The sequence below is a fragment of the Rissa tridactyla genome, chromosome 16, assembly GCF_028500815.1.
Source record: "Rissa tridactyla isolate bRisTri1 chromosome 16, bRisTri1.patW.cur.20221130, whole genome shotgun sequence".
In the NCBI taxonomy this organism is placed as follows: Eukaryota; Metazoa; Chordata; class Aves; order Charadriiformes; family Laridae; genus Rissa; species Rissa tridactyla.
Genome location: NC_071481.1, coordinates 880,633 through 898,699, shown reverse-complemented (window position 1 = coordinate 898,699; position 18,067 = coordinate 880,633). Strand labels below are relative to the sequence as shown.

Genomic DNA, 18,067 nt, shown 5'->3' with positions numbered 1-18,067 from the left:
AAGACTCCTGCCATATCTCCTCCCCTCTATCTAACCCTTCTGTTTTTAGTAAATTACTTTTCTTACAAGCTATTAAGCGGCGGTAGGGTTCGTGTTACGGCGAAGTCTGGCTGATCCCCCCCGGGAGAGGCCGTTTGTGGCTGGGGTTGCAGCAGAACGGCCACACAATGCTCCTGATTGAATTTTTCTGTCGGAAAGCAGCTTTATCGACTGGATGAGGCTTTCGGGGGTGAGATGCGTTTTCTGATGGCTGGGGAAGCTGTAAGGCCTCCCGAGTCCAGCCGGGTTTCCCCTGCCCCTCCGCGAAGCTCGTGAGCAGGCGGAGGTGTGCCGGTGCCCGGGGTGTGCGGGAGCCGAGGAAGGGACCTCGTGTCGGGGATGGGGACGGGATGCTGAGCCCCACATGGCAGGTGGGGTCCCCCTGAGCGGAGCAGAGGGGCAGAATCCCCGCCTCGCCCTGCTGCCCACGCTGCCGGGGATGCAGCCCAGGCTGCGGGGGGTTTCTGGGCTGCCAGCGCACGTTGCTGGTTCTTCTTGAGCTTCTCATCCACCAACACCCCCAAATCCTTCTCCTCAGGGCTGCTCTCCAGCCATTCTCCACCCAGCCTGGAGTTGTGCTTGGCATTGCCCTGACCCAGGTGCAGGACCCTGCACTTGGCCTGGTTGAACTTCATGAGGTTGGCACGGGCCCACCTCAAGCCTCTCCTGGTCCCTCTGGATGGCATCCCTTCCCTTGGTGTCATCGGCAAACTTGCTGAGGGTGCACTCGATCCCGTTGTCCATGTCGCCAACAAAGATGTTAAACAGCACCGGTCCCAGTACCAATCCCTGAGGAACGCCACTCGGCACTGGTCGCCGCTTGGACATTGAGCCGTTGAAGAAAACTCTTTGAGCGTGACCATGGCCAGGAACAATTGCCACGGCAACTATTCCATCTGTGTTTTCATCGTTTCCCTCTCTGTAAGCTCTTCAGCCGCTCCCAGAAGCCGGTTTCTTTTCAATGCTCGTTACCGGGAGCCCGTTTGGGATGGTCTCTGCCCGGCTAGAGGCGACGCTTTGGTTGAGGAGCGAGAGGGAGAGGCGTTAGGGCCTGACCCTGCACGTGCCGGTCCTGCTGTCCTGGCTTATTTAGGAGATTTACCCTCTTTTGGCATTCGGAGTCAAACTGGGAGCTGCGGGAAGGCGGAGGGGAAAGGACCAAGGCAGGAATCCCGTGCGCGGGCATGGGCTCGGGGGCTCCGTCGCTGCCCTCCTGGCCAGGGCGTAGCAGGTATCCGGGGCCTCTCTTGGTTTCCTACCGCTAAGGGTGACTCAAGATTATACTCTGCAAAATGAAATGGAGCTGTTTTTTCCTTTTTTAATTTTATGCAGCTTAGAGGCCTTGACGGGGGTCTTCAAAGAGTTGCGGCTCGTAGCTGTTTTTATTGGGAAAATGAAAAATACGGTCTCCCTAACCAGAGCTGTTGAAATAAAGGCCTTGGGGGATAGAGGTTCTCTTTGTTTTTAATTAAGAGCTTATATCTCCTGTTCGCTGCCATTGCGCACTTCTGCAGTAGCAAGACATCAGTCTCGAATGGATTTTCTCATGGAATTAATTCTGTTGATGCAGAGCTGTCCGGGAGCCATTTCAAAAGGTGGCCAGAAAGGCCAAAACCCAGCGCTTTCATCTCGGTGGCAAATATATGGTCTTTAAAATAACATTAAAAAAAAAATATCCCTGGCGTTTGCTTGCTTTGAGAAAATCGGGTTTTTCCTTGGACTTGGGGAATTTGGAGTCGCATTTTGCGGGTTTTTGCCCGGCCGGTGCCCGTGGGGATGCTGGGGCTGGGTCCCGCCGCCGGAGGGGACAACGAGTCCCCGGCGAGAGTGGAGCGCGCTCGGACGGCGCGAGAGTGGAAAATCCCAGCAATATTTCAGCATTTCCAAAGGTTCAAAGAGCGCTTTTGAAGAGCTTTCCCTCCTGGCAGGCGACACATTAAATTCTGCTGCACTAGCAGAAGCGCAGGGGTTTGGACACACTTTCAATTCCATTAAATACTTCTCCTGTAATTACCCTCGAGTTAAATGGTCACTGCGTCAAATTGCCTAGTAAAAGCCTTGTAAGAGGGAGCTGCTCGCAGCCCCTCGCAGAGATGAGGCATTTCCAGCTGCCGGGGCCGGGGCGGGCGATCCCTCCCCATCCCAGGAACCAGCCTCTGCCCTTCCCGCGGCCTGGTTCCTCGCTGGTTATTAACGTGTAATTAAGTGACCGCCGGGCCCTGTAACTTGCTGGGATCGGAGCTTTGCCATGGGATGTGTTGGCCGCGGAGATGAGCCAACAAACCCGAGCCATGGTAATTCCTTCCTCCGGCTCCTTCCCTGCCGCCTGCCCCACGTCTGGGGGGCACAGGCTTTCCCTGAGAGTTACAGGCTCGGCAGGCGGCTTCCTGCGCCCGAGGAGGAGGAGGGTAATTTTGCTTTATGAGCTATTGATTTTATCCTCCAGGTCCCTCTCCTCCAGACAGATTGGGCTCCTAGGGCCGTGTTTGAAATAATGCTTTGCTCTCTGCAGCCATCTCTCTTTCATCTCGCCTCTCCCCCCCCCGGTGGTGCGCGTCCCTCGTGGGATGTTCCCCTCTCCCAGGATGCTCCATCCATTAACACCTCCTCTTGCAGATCGGATATTTCTGTTCGATTGTACTCCGTATGGTTCTATGTATTTCTTTGAAGGCCTAGAGGAAAGGATCTGATGTATTTGCAAAGTCAGAATGGAGACCTGTTAGTCTTTTTGCAGTGTAGCTGGGCAGCTGTAGGGCTTCCCAGGGAATCATCCCAGCTACCATCCAGTGCCTTTCCCTCTTTCCATCACTGCCGTGGTTAACGCGGATGGGAAAAACATTTCCCATCCCCTTGAAATCCCCCCGGGCTCTGGTGCAGAATTAATATGCGATGCAAAGGAACTTTCTTCTGTGCCGGTACATATGGCAACTTATGTATGTGATGGAGTCTAAAATTATCCAGCCCTTCTTAAAATCCATGTGTCCTGCTCCCAAGAGCTGCCATCCTTCCCAGCGCTCAGCCACCTGCAATCTGTTCTGCCTGCGCGTTTCCCATTATGTAAGTGCAAGGATTAATTGCATCGTTAGGTCCTCCCGTGTCCCTGCCGCCGCTCCCGTCTTTGCAGAAGGTCTCATTTCTGACACCGCTTCTGTTTTCAAAGGAATCGGGCACTGGGCTGGGTTTTATTTTATTTTTAGAGTCTTTCCTTTTATCTTTTTCGGTGGTGTCCCACTGGGAGCTGCTCCAAGATTGACGGGAAGGATGCGGCTGGGGTGGGCGTCCAAAGGCACCGAAGCACCGGGGTGGGCGCCGGCGGGGGACTGGGGGCTGCCCCCCTCAGGTCTGTCGGGACATGGCTCCTGTCACGACAGCCGTCCTCCAGGGACCCGAAGCGCAGGGCCAGAAGTCATTTTCCGTGCCTTGCCTTCGGCCGGTGGGCTGCCGGGGGGAGGTGGGAAGCCTTGTGGCATTTTCTCCCTGAATTCCCATGGGAAATGAAAGCCGGGGGCAGAGCAGCCGAGGAGCCGTAGTGTGGCTGTGGCTCCCCAGTCTCTCCTGGGTGCTGGGTGTCGCTTCGGAGCCCCCGCAGCCCGCAGAGCCATCAACGGGTTCTGCAAAGCCCTGCCAGGTCTGCTCCCCGGGGGCACGAAGCCCATCGGCTGCTCCCTGGCGTCAGACCCCCTGGAGCTGGAGTTGGGGGACGGGTCCCCCTGTCCTCTGCCACCGCCGTCCCCAGCCCCGGCGTTCGCCTGCCCCGACCCGCTCTTTGTTCTGGCAGCTGCTGGTGCCAGCCGCTCTCCCGAGGAGCCTTGTCACAGCCTGTATGAACCAATTGAAGTGTAATTGGGAGTAAATGGAGGAAATGGGTCATTTGCAAAACAGGTGCTTGAGTCGAGGGAGAAAAATAACCCTGACACATCCCATCGCATCCCATCCCGCTGCGCTCGGCGTTGCCGGGGCACAGGATGGGGAGCAGCCGTCCGTCTGTCTGTCCCATGGCTCCCTGGGGAGGGAGCCTGCGCCGGGGAGCAGAGGAAGAGCCCCAGAACAGGTGGGGTTTGCAGCGTTCTGCACCTCTCTCTGTTCTGGTGGGGCTCTTGCCTTCTGCCGGCTCGGCGCTGGGAGTGTGCCAGGATCCAAAGTCGGCATTCCAGAAGTGCTGGCCTTTGGCAAGTTGTTTCTCCTCGGTCCTGCCTCTAGAAAACCCCTTCCCTGGCGATGTCCGTGGTGGCTGACATCTGCCACCGCCTCCCGCTCCGGACCACGTCCTGTCCTTAAAGCCAGCTGGGATCCCTGCTCTTTTCTCCAGCCCTTCTCCCAGATCTCCCCCAGAGCGCGTCGGCTGGCAAAGCACAATAATGACTAGAAGGTGGTGGGTACGTGCTTCCTTCCAGAAACCCTTCTGCTCTTATGTTGGCGGTGAGTGCCATCGCTGCCGGCCCCTTCGCACCGGTCCTTCCCGAGCAGCTCCCTCCCGGCAGCCCGCTGTTGGCTCTGGAGCCGGGAGCGAATCCTTCCCCGCGAGCCATCGCTCCCCCAGTGCCTGGCACCGGGCGTGCTTTGGTGAATCAGACCTGCCGAAGGTGACCTTGGCTTTATTATATGAAACTGCCAAGACTCACGCTTCCGAGCATTTGATTTACGCCCGGGATGCATCCTGGCAGCGAAGTCCATGGCGCTTCCTAAAAAGATGTCGCTGCTGACTGCTCGCGGTGCTCAAAATGTGGGGTTTTATGGGTCTCCGCATCCCGAGAAGGGATCTGCACCTCCTTCCCGGGGCTGCTGGCGGCAGCGAAGCCTGGCTCCTGCAGCCCGGGCAGCACGGTAACGCCAGTTGGTGGTGGATCCTGAGCAGGGATGCTCGGGCGGCGAGGTGTGGCGCTGAGGCAGGCGTGCTGCGAGCAGGGCTAATGAAAGCCAGGGTAGCCCTCGAGCCGTGGCGTGGTGCGTGCTTGTGCTCCCGAAAGCTGGGAGGCTGCTTTGGAGGTGGCCATCCAAAGGTGATGTCATCTCTTGCTGTGATGTCTTCATGTGATGTCATCTCCGCGTGCGCCTGCACTGAGCAGCTCCCATCTCCCCTCTCGGCAGCCTTGCATGGCTTTTCTCCCGCTCTTACCCAGGCCAGAAGCGTTTTCCGTCGTGTTTCTGGGGGTTGGATTTGGAGGTGCGTGGGCTGGGAGGCGTGGAACGCTGCACGCCTGGGAGGAGGCAGCTTGGTCCAGCTCCAGCAGCGATTCTCCCGGGATGAGTGCTGTCAGCAGCGTGGGCAGGGACCGAAACCCCCGGGGCGTGGGGGTTAGCAGGGGCAGGCGAGATCACAAGTTTCAAGGGAGTCAAAATTTTTGTCCTTCGAGAGAAGGCAGCGGAGCAGCCGGCACGATCCGTGCGTTAAAATACCACCGATAAATCTCGTCTGGCCTAATTACCCGGCCTGGGGCTGGGGCTGCCGCTCAGAGTCTCGCACGAGCCTGCCGTGAGGATGTGTGTGCGTACGGCTGCTGCGGCCGGTTCACTGCCCTCCTCCTCCCCGACCTGCAGCTGGAGCAGCCCCGCCAGCATCCCTGTCTCCACCAGCATCCCTGGCTCTGCCGGCATCCCTGTCTCCAGCAGCATCCCCCTCTCCACCAGCATCCCCGGCCCCACCAGCATGCCCATCTCTGCCAGCATCCCTGGCTCTGCCGACATTCCCGGGCCCATCAGCATCCCTGGCTCTGCCGACATTCCCGTCTCCGCCAGCATCCCTGTCTCCACCAGCATCCCTGGCTCTGCCGGCATCCCTGTCTCCAGCAGCATCCCCGGCCCCGCCAGCATCCCCCTCTCCACCAGCATCCCCGGCCCCACCAGCATGCCCATCTCTGCCAGCATCCCTGGCTCTGCCGACATTCCTGGGCCCATCAGCATCCCTGGCTCTGCCGACATTCCCGTCTCCGCCAGCATCCCTGGTGCCGCCAGCATCCCCGTCTCCAGCTGAGCACGGCAGCCCTTGGGTGGGAAGAAGCAGCAATTTCCTTGCCACACGCTCCCGCACAAGCTGGGAGCTCTACGCATGCATTGCACAGGTGCACATATATATATATAAAAAACCACTCATTTTCCTGTCGTGCTAACACTTATTTATTTATTAAAAATACCATCCATCAGGAGCTGCAACATCTGCTTGTGAAAAATAGCACATCCTTGGGCTGCAGCCAGGAAAATCATTTCATTACGAAATTGCAACTGTAAAGCGGCACAAAATCGCAAACATACTGTACATTGAGATGCTTTTGTTTCCAAACTGCTCATTAGGAATGATACACGAGCCAAAATTATACCCTGTGTAAGGTGAATTACGAGAAAATGAGCCCACCCGACCTTCTAAGTGAGCAGCAGTTAGTGCGGTAATTATTATCTCTGGTTAATCCTGCACCCACTGCAAGGCTGCGCTCAAGTTTCCCTTTCCGTCCCGGAGGGGATACGTCTTCACATCTCTTCCGTTCTTCGTGCCTAATTCGGGCTGACAAGGAACATACTTGAGAGGATAGGAAATGAGGAGCCTGGCTTAAAGATTATTTTATGTAAGGCAGGAGGGAGGATTGCGTCGCCGCTGCTGGGGGCTGCGTGCGGCCCCGCGCCGGGGAAGGGCTCGGGGGGGAGGTGACGGGGGGCTGTGCGTGACGGGGGGCTTCGCTCGCCGCCGCCCCGGCTCCCCCGTGGCTCCCGTCCCCACTCTCTCTCGTTTCTTTTCTCCGCAGGTCTGGCGGTTCATCAGATAATCACTATTACCGTGTCCCTCATCATGGTCATAGCTGCTCTGATAACAACTCTTGTCTTAAAAAATTGGTAAGGTCCCTCCTGGGTCTGGCTGGCTTGGGGGGGTGGCATGGGGATGGGGACAGGGTGGGGACAGCAGTGCCTTTCCAGCACTAAAGCCCGTGGCGTCTGCCGGGATGGCTTCGGAAAGGGGTTGCGGGAGAAAATGGGGTGGTTTTTTCGTACTGAAACCTGCAAGGGCGGCAGAAGCGCCTGGGTTCTTCTGGCTGTCCCACCTCTCGCCGGCGGTGGGTGGCTTTGGGGGCCAGCACGTGTCCCGCGTGGGATGCAGCCACCTGACCCTGGCCACGTGCGCATCGCTGCTCCAGGATCTGCCACCTGGCGAGGTCAGAGCCCTGCGTCCGGCCGTGGCACGTGTCCCCACAAGGGCGCGGGACCTGCCCTGCGCTGGGTGGCACCTCCTCCGCCGCTGCCTTAAGCAGCTTTACGCCGCTCCTTAATCACCAGCCTGGCTCAGCAGGTGACGATGGCATTTTCTGACCTTGCCCACACCTCCAGGGACCGAAGGGCATCTCCCGACCCCTGCGGGGGCCGCCGCTTTGAAGCGTGCTCATCCCCCGGAGCGCTCCTGCTCTGCTCCGGCTTCATTTGCTCCCATTTGTTCTGTCGGCGTGGCTGGGCGTATGGCAAAATAGGTTAGCGTTTCGCTTCAGGCGCTCATGACTTTACCTGTTTTCCCAGGGAAAGTGGCCTACTTTGAGGTCAGCGTTGCCGGCGCAGCAATAGGGCCGATGCTGTGGGCGAGCTGCCGCGCTCAGCAGTGGTTCTCCCCTCCCTCCCTCTCCTCCAGCCTGGCCACCTCTGCCCGCCCCGCGTCCCCGGGTGCTGCAAATCCATTCCCGCAGCAAATCGATTCCCGCACCCAGGAGGATGATGATGAGATGATGAAGAATCCTGCTCGCTCCCCGGGATTAGAGGAAAACCCCTTTGCAGGGCTAGGGAGGCACCTGAGTCTCGGCAGAGGTGCAGGGAGGCGTTCAGCTGGCCAAAGTGCCAAGTTACTTGCCCTGCAGATGAGTTTGCTCTGCTGGCAGCCCGCGGGGAGGCACCGGTGATGCTCGGTTTTGTATCTCAGACAGGATTTACTTTACTAAACTTCCCCAGTCGTAGCAGTAGTTCAATGAAAGAGCGTGGAAAACACTCTCTAAAGCACTTTGGGGATTTTTCTCTAATAGTGGTCGTAAGCGGTACACGCCATCGATCCGGCCGAGCACAGACCAGCTCGAGGAACCTCATGCTGGAGCCAAAAAGGGGGGAAAAATAATACAGTGATCAGTGCAGAATAGAACTTAGGCAGATCCAGGAGCGTTGGAGAACCACCAGATCCCACTGGAGCCTCCGGAGCCAACGGGGTCACTGGGAGCAGGGTCCCACCAGCCGTCCGTCGGCTGAGCGGGGCATCGGCCCTGGCAGACCCGTTTCTGAGCTATTTATCCCCATATATTAAAACCTTTTGGTGCCTCCCAAATGCGAAGGGTTTAATTTCATTGTTCTCACCTATGTCTTTTCGCTTAAAGAAAGGCTTTCATTTTCTGCAGGTATAAATGTGTGACTTGCTAAGTAATTCCTCGGGTGGTAAAAAGCTTGTATCTAAAATTTAAATTTGATCCTTAAAGAAAACAAAGGCAAGCCTAATGACTGCTTGGTTGTGGGTGATCCTTCCGAAGTACCTGAACAGCTTCTTTTGATGCGGCCCAGGCTGGGGGGGGGGGGGTGTGGGGGGCGTGCGTTTCTCACCCCCCAACACCCCCAGGTCCTTCTCCTCAGGGCTGCTCTCCAGCCATTCTCCGCCCAGCCTGGATTTGTGCTTGGCATTGCCCTGACCCGGGTGTAGGACCCTGCACTTGGCCTGGTTGAACCTCATGGGGTTGGCACGCGCCCACCTCAAGCCACCCTCTGGGTGGCATCCCTTCCCTCCAGCGTGTGGCCAGCAGGGCGAGGGGGGGATTCTGCCCCTCTGCTCCGCTCTGTGAGACCCCCCTGCAGTGCTGCCTCCAGCGCTGGGGCACCGACAGCAGGAGGACACGGAGCTGTTGGAGCGGGGCCAGAGGAGGCCCCGGAGATGCTGAGAGGGCTGGAGCCCCTCTGCTGGGAGGACAGGCTGAGAGAGCTGGGGGGGTTCAGCCTGGAGAAGAGAAGGCTCCGGGGAGACCTTCCAGCCCCTTCCAGTCCCTAAAGGGGCTCCAGGAAAGCTGGGGAGGGACTCTGGAGCAGGGAGGGGAGCCACGGGACGAGGGGGAGCGGTTTTACACTGAAAGAGGGGAGATTGAGATGAGATCCGAGGAAGAAACTCTTTGCTGTGAGGGTGGTGAGCCCCTGGCCCAGGTTGCCCAGAGAAGCTGTGGCTGCCCCATCCCTGGAGGGGTTCAAGGCCAGGTTGGACGGGGCTTGGAGTAACCTGGGCTGGTGGGAGGTGTCCCTGCCCAGGGCAGGGGGTGGCACTGGGGGGGCTTTGAGGTCCCTTCCCACCCAAGCGATTCTATGAGTCTATGAATTCTAATCTAATGTTGAGCAATGTATAATTAGCTGAAAACAATGCGAGTTCCCCTGCTGATGCGCGGTGCATCGTGTCCCTTCTTCTGCCCTGGCCCCAGCTGCGCGCAGAGCGGGCGCCCGCGGCGCAACAGCCACCAGCGCAAGCTGGACCAGCAGGAGGAGAGCTGCCAGAACCTGACCGACTTCGCCCCCGCCCGCGTGCCCAGCGCCCTCGACATCTTCACCGCCTACAACGAGACGCTGCAGTGCTCCCACGAGTGTGTCCGGACCCCCGTGCCCGTCTACGCGGAGGAAGCGTTGCACTCGCCCGGGGATTATAAAGCAACCTTCAATGGAAACAGGTGAGGCGGCCGGCATGGGGTCCCTGCGGGATGGGGAGCATCATCCTGCTCCGGGGATCCGCTGCCCCCTCTTTTCCGCAGGGACAATGGTGGAGCTGCCTTCCCCCGGCTCTCCAGGCCGCCGGGGTGCTTGCCTGCCCTGTAGCTCAGCGTGGGCACGGCCCCCGGCCCGCTCCTCCCGGCGAGGAGGCTCAGCGAGCCCTGGCAGCCTTCGGCACTGCACGTTTTTCCATTCCCGGCTGCTGCCGCCAGCACGTAAATGCTGCTGGATCCATCTTCCAGCGTTCGTGCTGTCTCCTAAGTGGCATCGAAAGAGCTGCCGGGTTGCGAATGAGCCGGGTGATTAATGGAGGAGCGGGTGGCGAGAGCCAAATGAACCGTTTGTCTGGCGTGAAGTAATGATGCATTAACAAGGGGGCTTAATGGCAGCTGGCGGCGGGCTGTGAGAGATGGGGGCCCCGGCTCTGCCTGCCCCGTGCCCGCGCGGGGAGGAGGTGGGTGGGAGGGTGGGCAAGTGACCACCCCGCACCCCGGCCGGCCCCCGCAGCCCTCGCGCCGGGCGCTGCTGCGGAGTTTCCCCGGGCGGTAAATGCATGTCCCCCATCAAAGCCAGAGGAACAATCAGGAGGAGAGTTTCGAGGGAGAAAACGCGCAGCCCGTGCTCCAGGCAGCCCGGCCGGCCCGTGGCGTGCGCGCCACCGCAGCTGGCGTCCGCCTGCACCACGGGCAGAAGCCTGGAAGCCAACAGCTTAGTAGACATCTTTTTAACCATCACCTTCTGCGTGCGCGTGGGGGTTTTGCTGGTTCACATTTCTCAGGGTTTCCCCAGGTGTCGGAAGGCGGAGGATTAGCGGGGATTTTCAAACCATGTCGTTGAACGTCCGCGTGCGTTGCTTTTGGTTGAACCCCAGCGCTGCAGGGGTGCCCTTGCTCTGGCTGGAAGGGCTCCGTCGCTCCTCTGCCGTCGGGTGATGCTCTCTGGGGCACGGTTGGCCTCGGGGCGTTCCCAGTCCAGCCCAGCGGCGCCGGTGATGGCGATGGGCACGATGGGCACAGCAGCCCCGTGCGGGACCCGCAGCGTGGGCAGCGCTGCTGCTGGGCGGTGGGGGGACGGAGGGACAGGGGGGCGGCAGGCGGGAGATGCCCCGCTGCCGGGAGGGGTCAGGTATCCTCAGGGCCATGGGCTGCATTAGAAGGTGCTCGTGCACAGGGGAAAAAGACATTCAATATCGCACTCCATCTTTTTCTTCGTTCTTTCTCTGCTTTGCACCACCTGGTTTCCAAGGCCAATAAGCCCATTCAAAGCATCACTCTAGAGATATTTTTTTTTTTCCTCTTTAAAAAGCTGATTTTTGCAGCAGGCCGCCTCGGCTTGCTCCGTGTGTGTTTTGTGCCAGCATGTGCAAGCCCCTTTTTCTGCTCGCTGCAGACCCTCGTCTTCTGACCGGCATCTTATTCCCGTGGCCTTTGTGTCTGAGAAATGGTTTGAAATCTCCTGCTGACTGGCCGAAGCCTGTTTGACTTCTGGGGGCAGGGCAGACGCCATCGGGCTGTTTCCTGGTACGTACCGTCCCCCTGCCCATCGTCCCCTGCCCATCGTCCCCTGCCCATCGCCCCCTGCGCGCCGGCAGCCGCTCTCCCGCTGCCTGCTGCCATCCTCCTTTTGGGACGTCGGTCCCTGAGCAGGGTGGCTCACCCACCCCGGGGGGGCCCGGACACATCTTCCGCCGTGGAGGGGAGGGTGGGTTCCAACGTGGCTTTTCCATGGAGGTGAATTAGACGGGCCTGAGCTAAAAGGCAGGGACTGGGATGGATGTGGACTTGGGAGCAAAAGGTCCCCGGGGCAGCCGTGAATTTCAGCCTGATCTCGTGGTTCCAGCCCACCTCGACACCTCGGCACGCGAGCGTAATTGCCCTGCCATGATACGGCCTGACCTGTAATTAACCTCTCGTTGCATGATGGACAGCCCGTTGGGGTCACGCATCCGACACGCACGCTCCACCGGTACCCGAAAGCTCACTTGGTGATGTTTGCTGTCATAAACACCTCCATGCTCCCTGCGAGGGTGCCGGGGTCCTCCTCCTCCGCCTCCCCCTCCTCCTCCTCCTCCTCCTCGCCCTGTGGGAGCCGACCGTGCCAGCCCGTGTGCGCGGTCCCAGCAGCCGGGTTCACACCTTGGATGCTGCTGCAACCAAAGGAGTACAACGACGTCGTACTGGTTTCAACAGTACCTCATTTGGGAATTTTTTTTCATATTTTTTTGAGCTGGTTTGGGCTGTTTTCACCTCCTTGTGTTGCTTCTGAAGGTGGCACGGGTGATAGCGGTGGCAGGAGAAGCCGTGAGGGTTCCCTGCGTGCCAGCTACCATGGGGCAGCGGCGCCCGCTCGAGCCAGGCGCTCAGGTGAATTAATTGGTGTCCCAAGTCCCTGCCGTAATGAATCATATATTCAGCATAAATGAAATTTCCCTGACTGCAGCTCACTCGGAACGGCCTGTTTAACATTGTGCTCAGCTATTGAACACAGAAATATAATTAGATTAGAATGGAAGGGGGGGAAAAAAAAAAAACAAGTTGATGTTGTCGGCTGTGCTGGGGGCTGGCGGTGGCTGGGCAAGGGCTCAGCCCTCGGCCCCACGGCTCTGCCGCCCACGGCCCCCCGGGGCTTTGCTGTTAAGGGGAAAAGGCTCTTCCTCCCCATCTGTTCATGTTCCCTCGTTATTTCTCTGACTCTTTTGCCGCGGCCGCTGGCTGGGGGGGGGACAAAGCGCAAAGGTACCTGCTGGGGGGCTGGTGCTGGGGGTAAAGGGGACAGGTTCTGCGGGGTCTCCCCAGCCGGCGTTGGCTTAGGAGGCAACGGGCAATAACCCGCTCTGCCCCTTCCACCGTGAGCTTTGTAGTTTGTGATGTCTGTCCGTTGGCTTAAAATGATTTAAAAAACACAAAAAAAAACCCAAAAAAGCCAAGCCAGTCACGCTTGGATGCCATCAGCAGCTCTCCTGCCTGACGTAGGGGGAAGGGGGCTGAGCGACGCTGAGCCGTTGCCCGCTATGGGAAGCCTCTGCAATTCCCACCGCTCCTGCCCGAGGTCCTGCGGAACTCCGTGCCAAAGACCGTGCCCTGGTCGTCGCCATAGATTTCTTTAAATAGCCCAAAGCCAGTCCATTATGCCTTACTAAATCCTTGAAATTCTCATTGACCCCTTTTCACGGGATCCATAAAACGCGTATCGACGAGCTCTGGAAAAATCTATCCGAGTCGTACCTGGAGCATTAGGTCCATAATAATGTTTCAATTATTTATACAGTTCTGGCAGCTGATGTTTGGTTTCATTAATGTGAACAAAATTAATCCAAAAACTGTCCTCCGCATGTGTACACGTGCGTATGGGTGTTTGTACCAGGGTGTTCCTGGAATACACGTGCACAGGTGGCGCGTCGTGCCGAAAACCGGGTGATGGCAGCCGTGCGCAGGGAGTGGTGCGGGGGGTGTCAGCAGGGCACGGAGAGCAGGAGGGATGGCCCCGCGGCCCGGGGGGGTCGGCGCGGCTCCCCCCCAGCTTCCCAGGAGCCTGCGGTGGAGAGACGCATTGCAGCCCCACGCAAACGGCGTGTTCGTGAACGCGCCTGTGCCAGTCGGGACAGCCCGCAGACAACAGGAATATTTCAAGTTTCACATGTCGCTGCGTAAGGTGGAACCTTCCGAGAGCAGATGGCGTTGAGGTGAGCTCCCTGGTAGACCGTCCCCTGTCGCGGTGCTGTCACCGGACAGATGCTGTGAGCGCGGGGGGACGGGGGATGCCTTCCCAGCTCCGGTTCCTGGAGGAGAGGCTGCTGGAGAAGGAGAAGGAGCTGCGTGGGGCTGCACCTCGGGAGGGGTGGCCGTGTTCCGCCGGCCTTTCGCCGGAGCAGCGGCGTAGCCTGGAGGTGACAGTTGCTGGTGACCCGCTGCACCTCGGCAGGGGTGGAAGGATGCTCTAGCGCACGCGGAGCCTCCTGGCTGGAGTGGTTACGTGGGGCTTTCTCTTCCCAGCCCCGTTCTCTCGGCGTTAGCAGGGGACGGAGTGGGGTTTGGGGGTGATGGGGGGCTCTCCCCGCTCTGGGTCAGACGCTGCACCGCTCTCCGCCACAGAAACCTCTCTCCTTGGAAAGGCTCAAACCACTTTACAAGTTTTACTGGATGGCACTTCACAGCTTTTAGCTGTCCAATAGGCAAATTAGTGCTGGTGACCGGGTAGAGTCTGAGCTGGAGGCACAAGAGGGACGATGTGGCGGGGGACGGGGGTGGCAGGGCAGAGAGGGAGCGCGGACATTTCGGGTAGGTGAGCACCGCGGAGCCGGTCGGAGTTTAGTGTGGACTTGCCGTGTTACGGTCCGTCAGCGCGGTGCGGGTTCCGACGGCGGTGCTGCCCAAACGACAGCGCGGGGCCGGGCTGGGCGGCCGCAGGGAGCAGATGCGAGGGACAGAGCCACAGAGCGGTCCCCAGCCGGGAGAGCTGCAGGCAGCGCGGTGTCAGGAAACCCGGTGGAACTCGTCCAGCTACACGGCAAGCAGATGTTGAAGTTATTGCCTGGGGTCAGGTTCATCCCGCGCCGAGAGGAGCGGCGGGGAGGGTTCCTGCGATGCCGCCTGCAGGAAGCAGCTCTCGGAGCTTCCCAGCGGATCCACTCCACCGGGATGCTGGGGGAGCGCTGGTTGGGGATGGATGTCAGCTCTTGGCAGCAGAACCGCCTGACCCAGGGCTGGTTCAGGTGAAGAGCAAAGCAGCCGGGGAAAGCATTTGTGCCAGGGAACTCGCCGGAGAATCATCTGCACGGAGGAATGAGAGGGAGGACGCTCCATGCTCTGGTCCCGGCCGGTGACAGGAGCAGCCGCCCATTTGCAAAGCGAAAGGTGACATTTGCTGAAGGCTCGAGTGGCTTTGGCCGGGCAGCACAGCCAACCGAGGCAGTTCTGGTGTGGTTTCGTACTGGCTTTGGGGCTTTCTAAAAGGAAGTTTGAGATTTCGCATTATTCTTGTCCTTAATCCCGCTCTCTTTGACTGAAAAACCCCATGGAATGAGATTATACAAAAATCTGTAAGGTTGATCAAGTGCTGACCTACTTTGCACAAAGAGGCTATTTGGAATACAATATAAATTTTACATTCTGCAATGCGTGCGTTAAGTGGTATTCATCCGGAACTATGTAAATGTTCGGCATTGCTGTTGGGGAAGTGGCGATTTGAGACCTGAAAGTCGTACTGGTGCGGTAACGTTGATCTGACCCTAGCTGTTGCACAAGGCAGTTAAAATTTACAGTGTTGTGTGGCAACGCCGTGCTTTGAACATGGCGAGCAGCTGCTGTGCTGGCCCCGTTCTGCCTAACAACAGCAAAAGCCTTGTATTAACATTAACAGATAATGAGTCATCATAAAAAATACAGGCTTGTCTTCGGAGGAATAACAGCAGTCCCAGCACAGCCCCGGTGCCGGAGATTAAGGGCTCTGTAAAATCTGTCTCGCTAATTAAGACTTCAGTGTCGTTCTTGGGGATGGCGTATATTGGGCATCTTGCTTAGAAATAACGTTGAAGGCAGAACGTTTGAACGAGCGTAAGGCGTATTGCCTCCCTAGGTGCTCATAACGGGCTAGTCGGGGGTCGTGGCGTAGATCGGGGCGCTCCGAAGGCAGCGCTCCGGCGCACGCTGTGCGTACCTGCCGCCTCCACAGCCCATGCGTGGGACGCGCATCGGGCACACGGAGCCGTGCTACCGCGCTGATTGCTGTCCAGGGAGTCACCTACACATGGAGCCAGTGGCCGCACGCTAATGATAGGGAGTAATTGTCTTTGCATGAAGGTTTAAAGATTACGTAGGGGGAGATATTTCAGAAGGCGGCAAATAAATAGCTTAAGAAGAACTTCAATAGGATCTCTGTTTTTGATGTGTAACCAATTCTCTATTGATTTCTTTAGGGCATTTAACTTCAGAAAATCTTGTTAGTACTCATCATCGTCTTCTCATCTGCCAGAGCACTCGCTGCTCTTAGCCCAAGTATTAAAGCTCCAGAGCGCGAGGATGCTCAGAAATAAATCACGCTTTGCCAAACGCCCCGAGGAGATGAAAGTGTGCAGTAAGGGCTCAGTCCCGCTCGCCAAGAGCGTCCCTGTCGGAAAGGCTGCCCTCGAAACACAGCTGAGAACGGGCTGGGCAGGGCTGGGGCTTCTCCAGGGGGGACGCAGAGCGGTCCCCGTCCGCTGGGGACGGGGACGTCGCTGACATAGAATCATAGGGTTGGCAGGGCCCTCTGGAGATCATCCTGTCCCACCCCTGCCAGAGCAGGGTCACCCACAGCAGGTGGCACAGGAACGCGTCCAGGCGGGGTTGGGATGTCTCCAGAGACGGAGACTCCCCCACCTCTCTGGGCAGCCTGTGCCAGGGCTCTGCCACCCTCACAGCAAAGAAGTTCCTCCTCGTGTTGAGATGGAACTTCCCATGGGCAAGTTTGTGCCCTTTGCCCCTTGTCCTGTCCCCGGACACCACTGAAAAGAGCCTGGCCCCATCCTCCTGACACCCCCCCTTCAAGTATTTATCAGCGTTGATAAGGTCCCCCCTCAGTTGTCTTTTTTCCAGACTGAAGAGCCCCAAATCCCTCAGCCTTACGTCCCACTTCCCTGTACCCCGCTCCCCCCGGGATGCTCCCGTTACTGCTGGCGTTCGCCCCCCTGAGCCCGGGTGGGAGGAGGGGGACCCTCCGGGCTCCTGGGGGACATCAAAGAGGGGATGCGAGTCGTGATGCGTTTCCCTGTCGTGATTTAATCTTTGTTTTTCTTCTCGTCCTTCACAGGATTCCATTGGTGAACCTGTAAAAAATATAAAAAAAACAATGGGTTACCTGTACCTACCATTTCTGTTTACCAGTAGGAGACTCAAAGAGCAGCGTTCTATGGGCCAAATATATTTTTATAAAAATGAACACGCCTATAGGTAACTGCGTTTTTCGAAGAGCGCGTTTTTTTGGAGAAGAGAAGGACAAATGTGTGAGCAAAGAATCCCGTGGAGGAGGAGGAACCGGCGGGGGACGGAGAGGGAAGGAGCGAGCGCCTGGAGCCTGGCGGTGGACTGTGACTCTGAACCTGTGCCAATAATACCATTATGTGCCATGTACCGATGCAGAGACTTCGCGCGAAGCCGAAGCCGAGTCGAGAACGCCTAGAAACGGTGTGGAGGACGAGTCGGGTGTGTCTTCTGGTGGGGTCATTCATTCCGGTCCATACGCATACATACATACGATATATGTAGAGAGAAAATATATATATATATATACACACACAAACACTTTTTGTACTGTAGCAATTTTTGAAGATCTTAAATACTCATTTTTAAAGAAGATGTCATGGGCTAAAAGTCTCATTTCTTTAACACGCATAATACGAACTAGGTGAACCGATGTTTTCTACTTTGGCAGCTTGCCTTTCAAACCTATATGTGTATATATAGGTAGACATATATACATATATATACGTGTGTGTGTGTATGTATAAACATATATATGTATGTATACATATATATATATATATAGTTTTGGTTCTTTTTGGAAGTGCGTTTCCCGTGGTGGGGACGTGGCTGGACGGCAGCGGTGGGGACGGCGGGGGCTGGCGGTGGGGACGGCCGGGGCTGGCGGCGGCGCACGCCGTGCTGGAGCGGGGCAGAGCCTTCCCCAGGGAGAGGAGGAGCGCGGCGGCGCTGCCCCGGGCTTCCTCCAGCTCCGAAAGGGACGGCAGAGCGCTCCGGAGGCTGCTCTGGGAGGAAAGGAGAACGGAGAGGGGCTGGAAGGATGCGTCTGGGCCACGTCCACGAAGTGCGTTGCTGCCGCCGAGCTCCCCTCCTGCCGCTGCTCGCGGGGCGTTTGGCCACCGCCAGCCCCATTTCCCCGGCGCGGGGTACCGCGTGGGGGAGATCCCGCTCCCCAGGGAGCCCGTGTCGGAGCTGGTGTTCGTGCACCGTCGTGTTCCCGGGAGCGGGGGCTGCGGCGTGGGGCCGGGCGAGCGGGAAGCGAGCGGGGAGCTCGCAGCAGGCAGCGTCCCTGGCTCCCCGCAGCAGCTCCAGGCTGTGGGGAAGGGCATTTCCCAACTTTCGGAGCCTGGTACGTCCCCAAGGTCGATAGGAAGAAGCCCCAAAGCGTGCGTCTGCCCTTGGTTTTGCAGAGACGTGGTCCCTGCTGTATTTATTACGCGCGATGCCGTGGGGCTGGCTGGGGATGAGTTTTAGGCATGGATTTTCAACGGGTGGGCCTCTCGTGGCACAAGAGACAAACTTCAGGAGTGGGATGTGGGAGTTCATTTGGAGAAATTGGTTCCAAATTGACCACGACACCAAAGCTTGCTCAGCCCCTGTGA

General features: G+C 58.1%; 1 protein-coding gene across 1 annotated transcript in view; it reads left to right on the top strand.

Annotated features, from left to right (window-relative positions):
• The window catches only part of AJAP1 (adherens junctions associated protein 1), a 50,142-nt gene extending 33,470 nt beyond the window's left edge, over window positions 1–16,672 (top strand). Inside the window, exons 4-7 of the mRNA XM_054222672.1 lie at window positions 6,774–6,861; window positions 9,447–9,689; window positions 11,119–11,249; window positions 16,516–16,672. Coding sequence (XP_054078647.1) covers window positions 6,774–6,861; window positions 9,447–9,689; window positions 11,119–11,191 — 404 coding nt within the window. The 3' untranslated portion in view covers window positions 11,192–11,249; window positions 16,516–16,672. The remainder of the gene's footprint in view (window positions 1–6,773; window positions 6,862–9,446; window positions 9,690–11,118; window positions 11,250–16,515) is intronic.
• The last annotated feature ends 1,395 nt before the right edge of the window (window positions 16,673–18,067 follow it).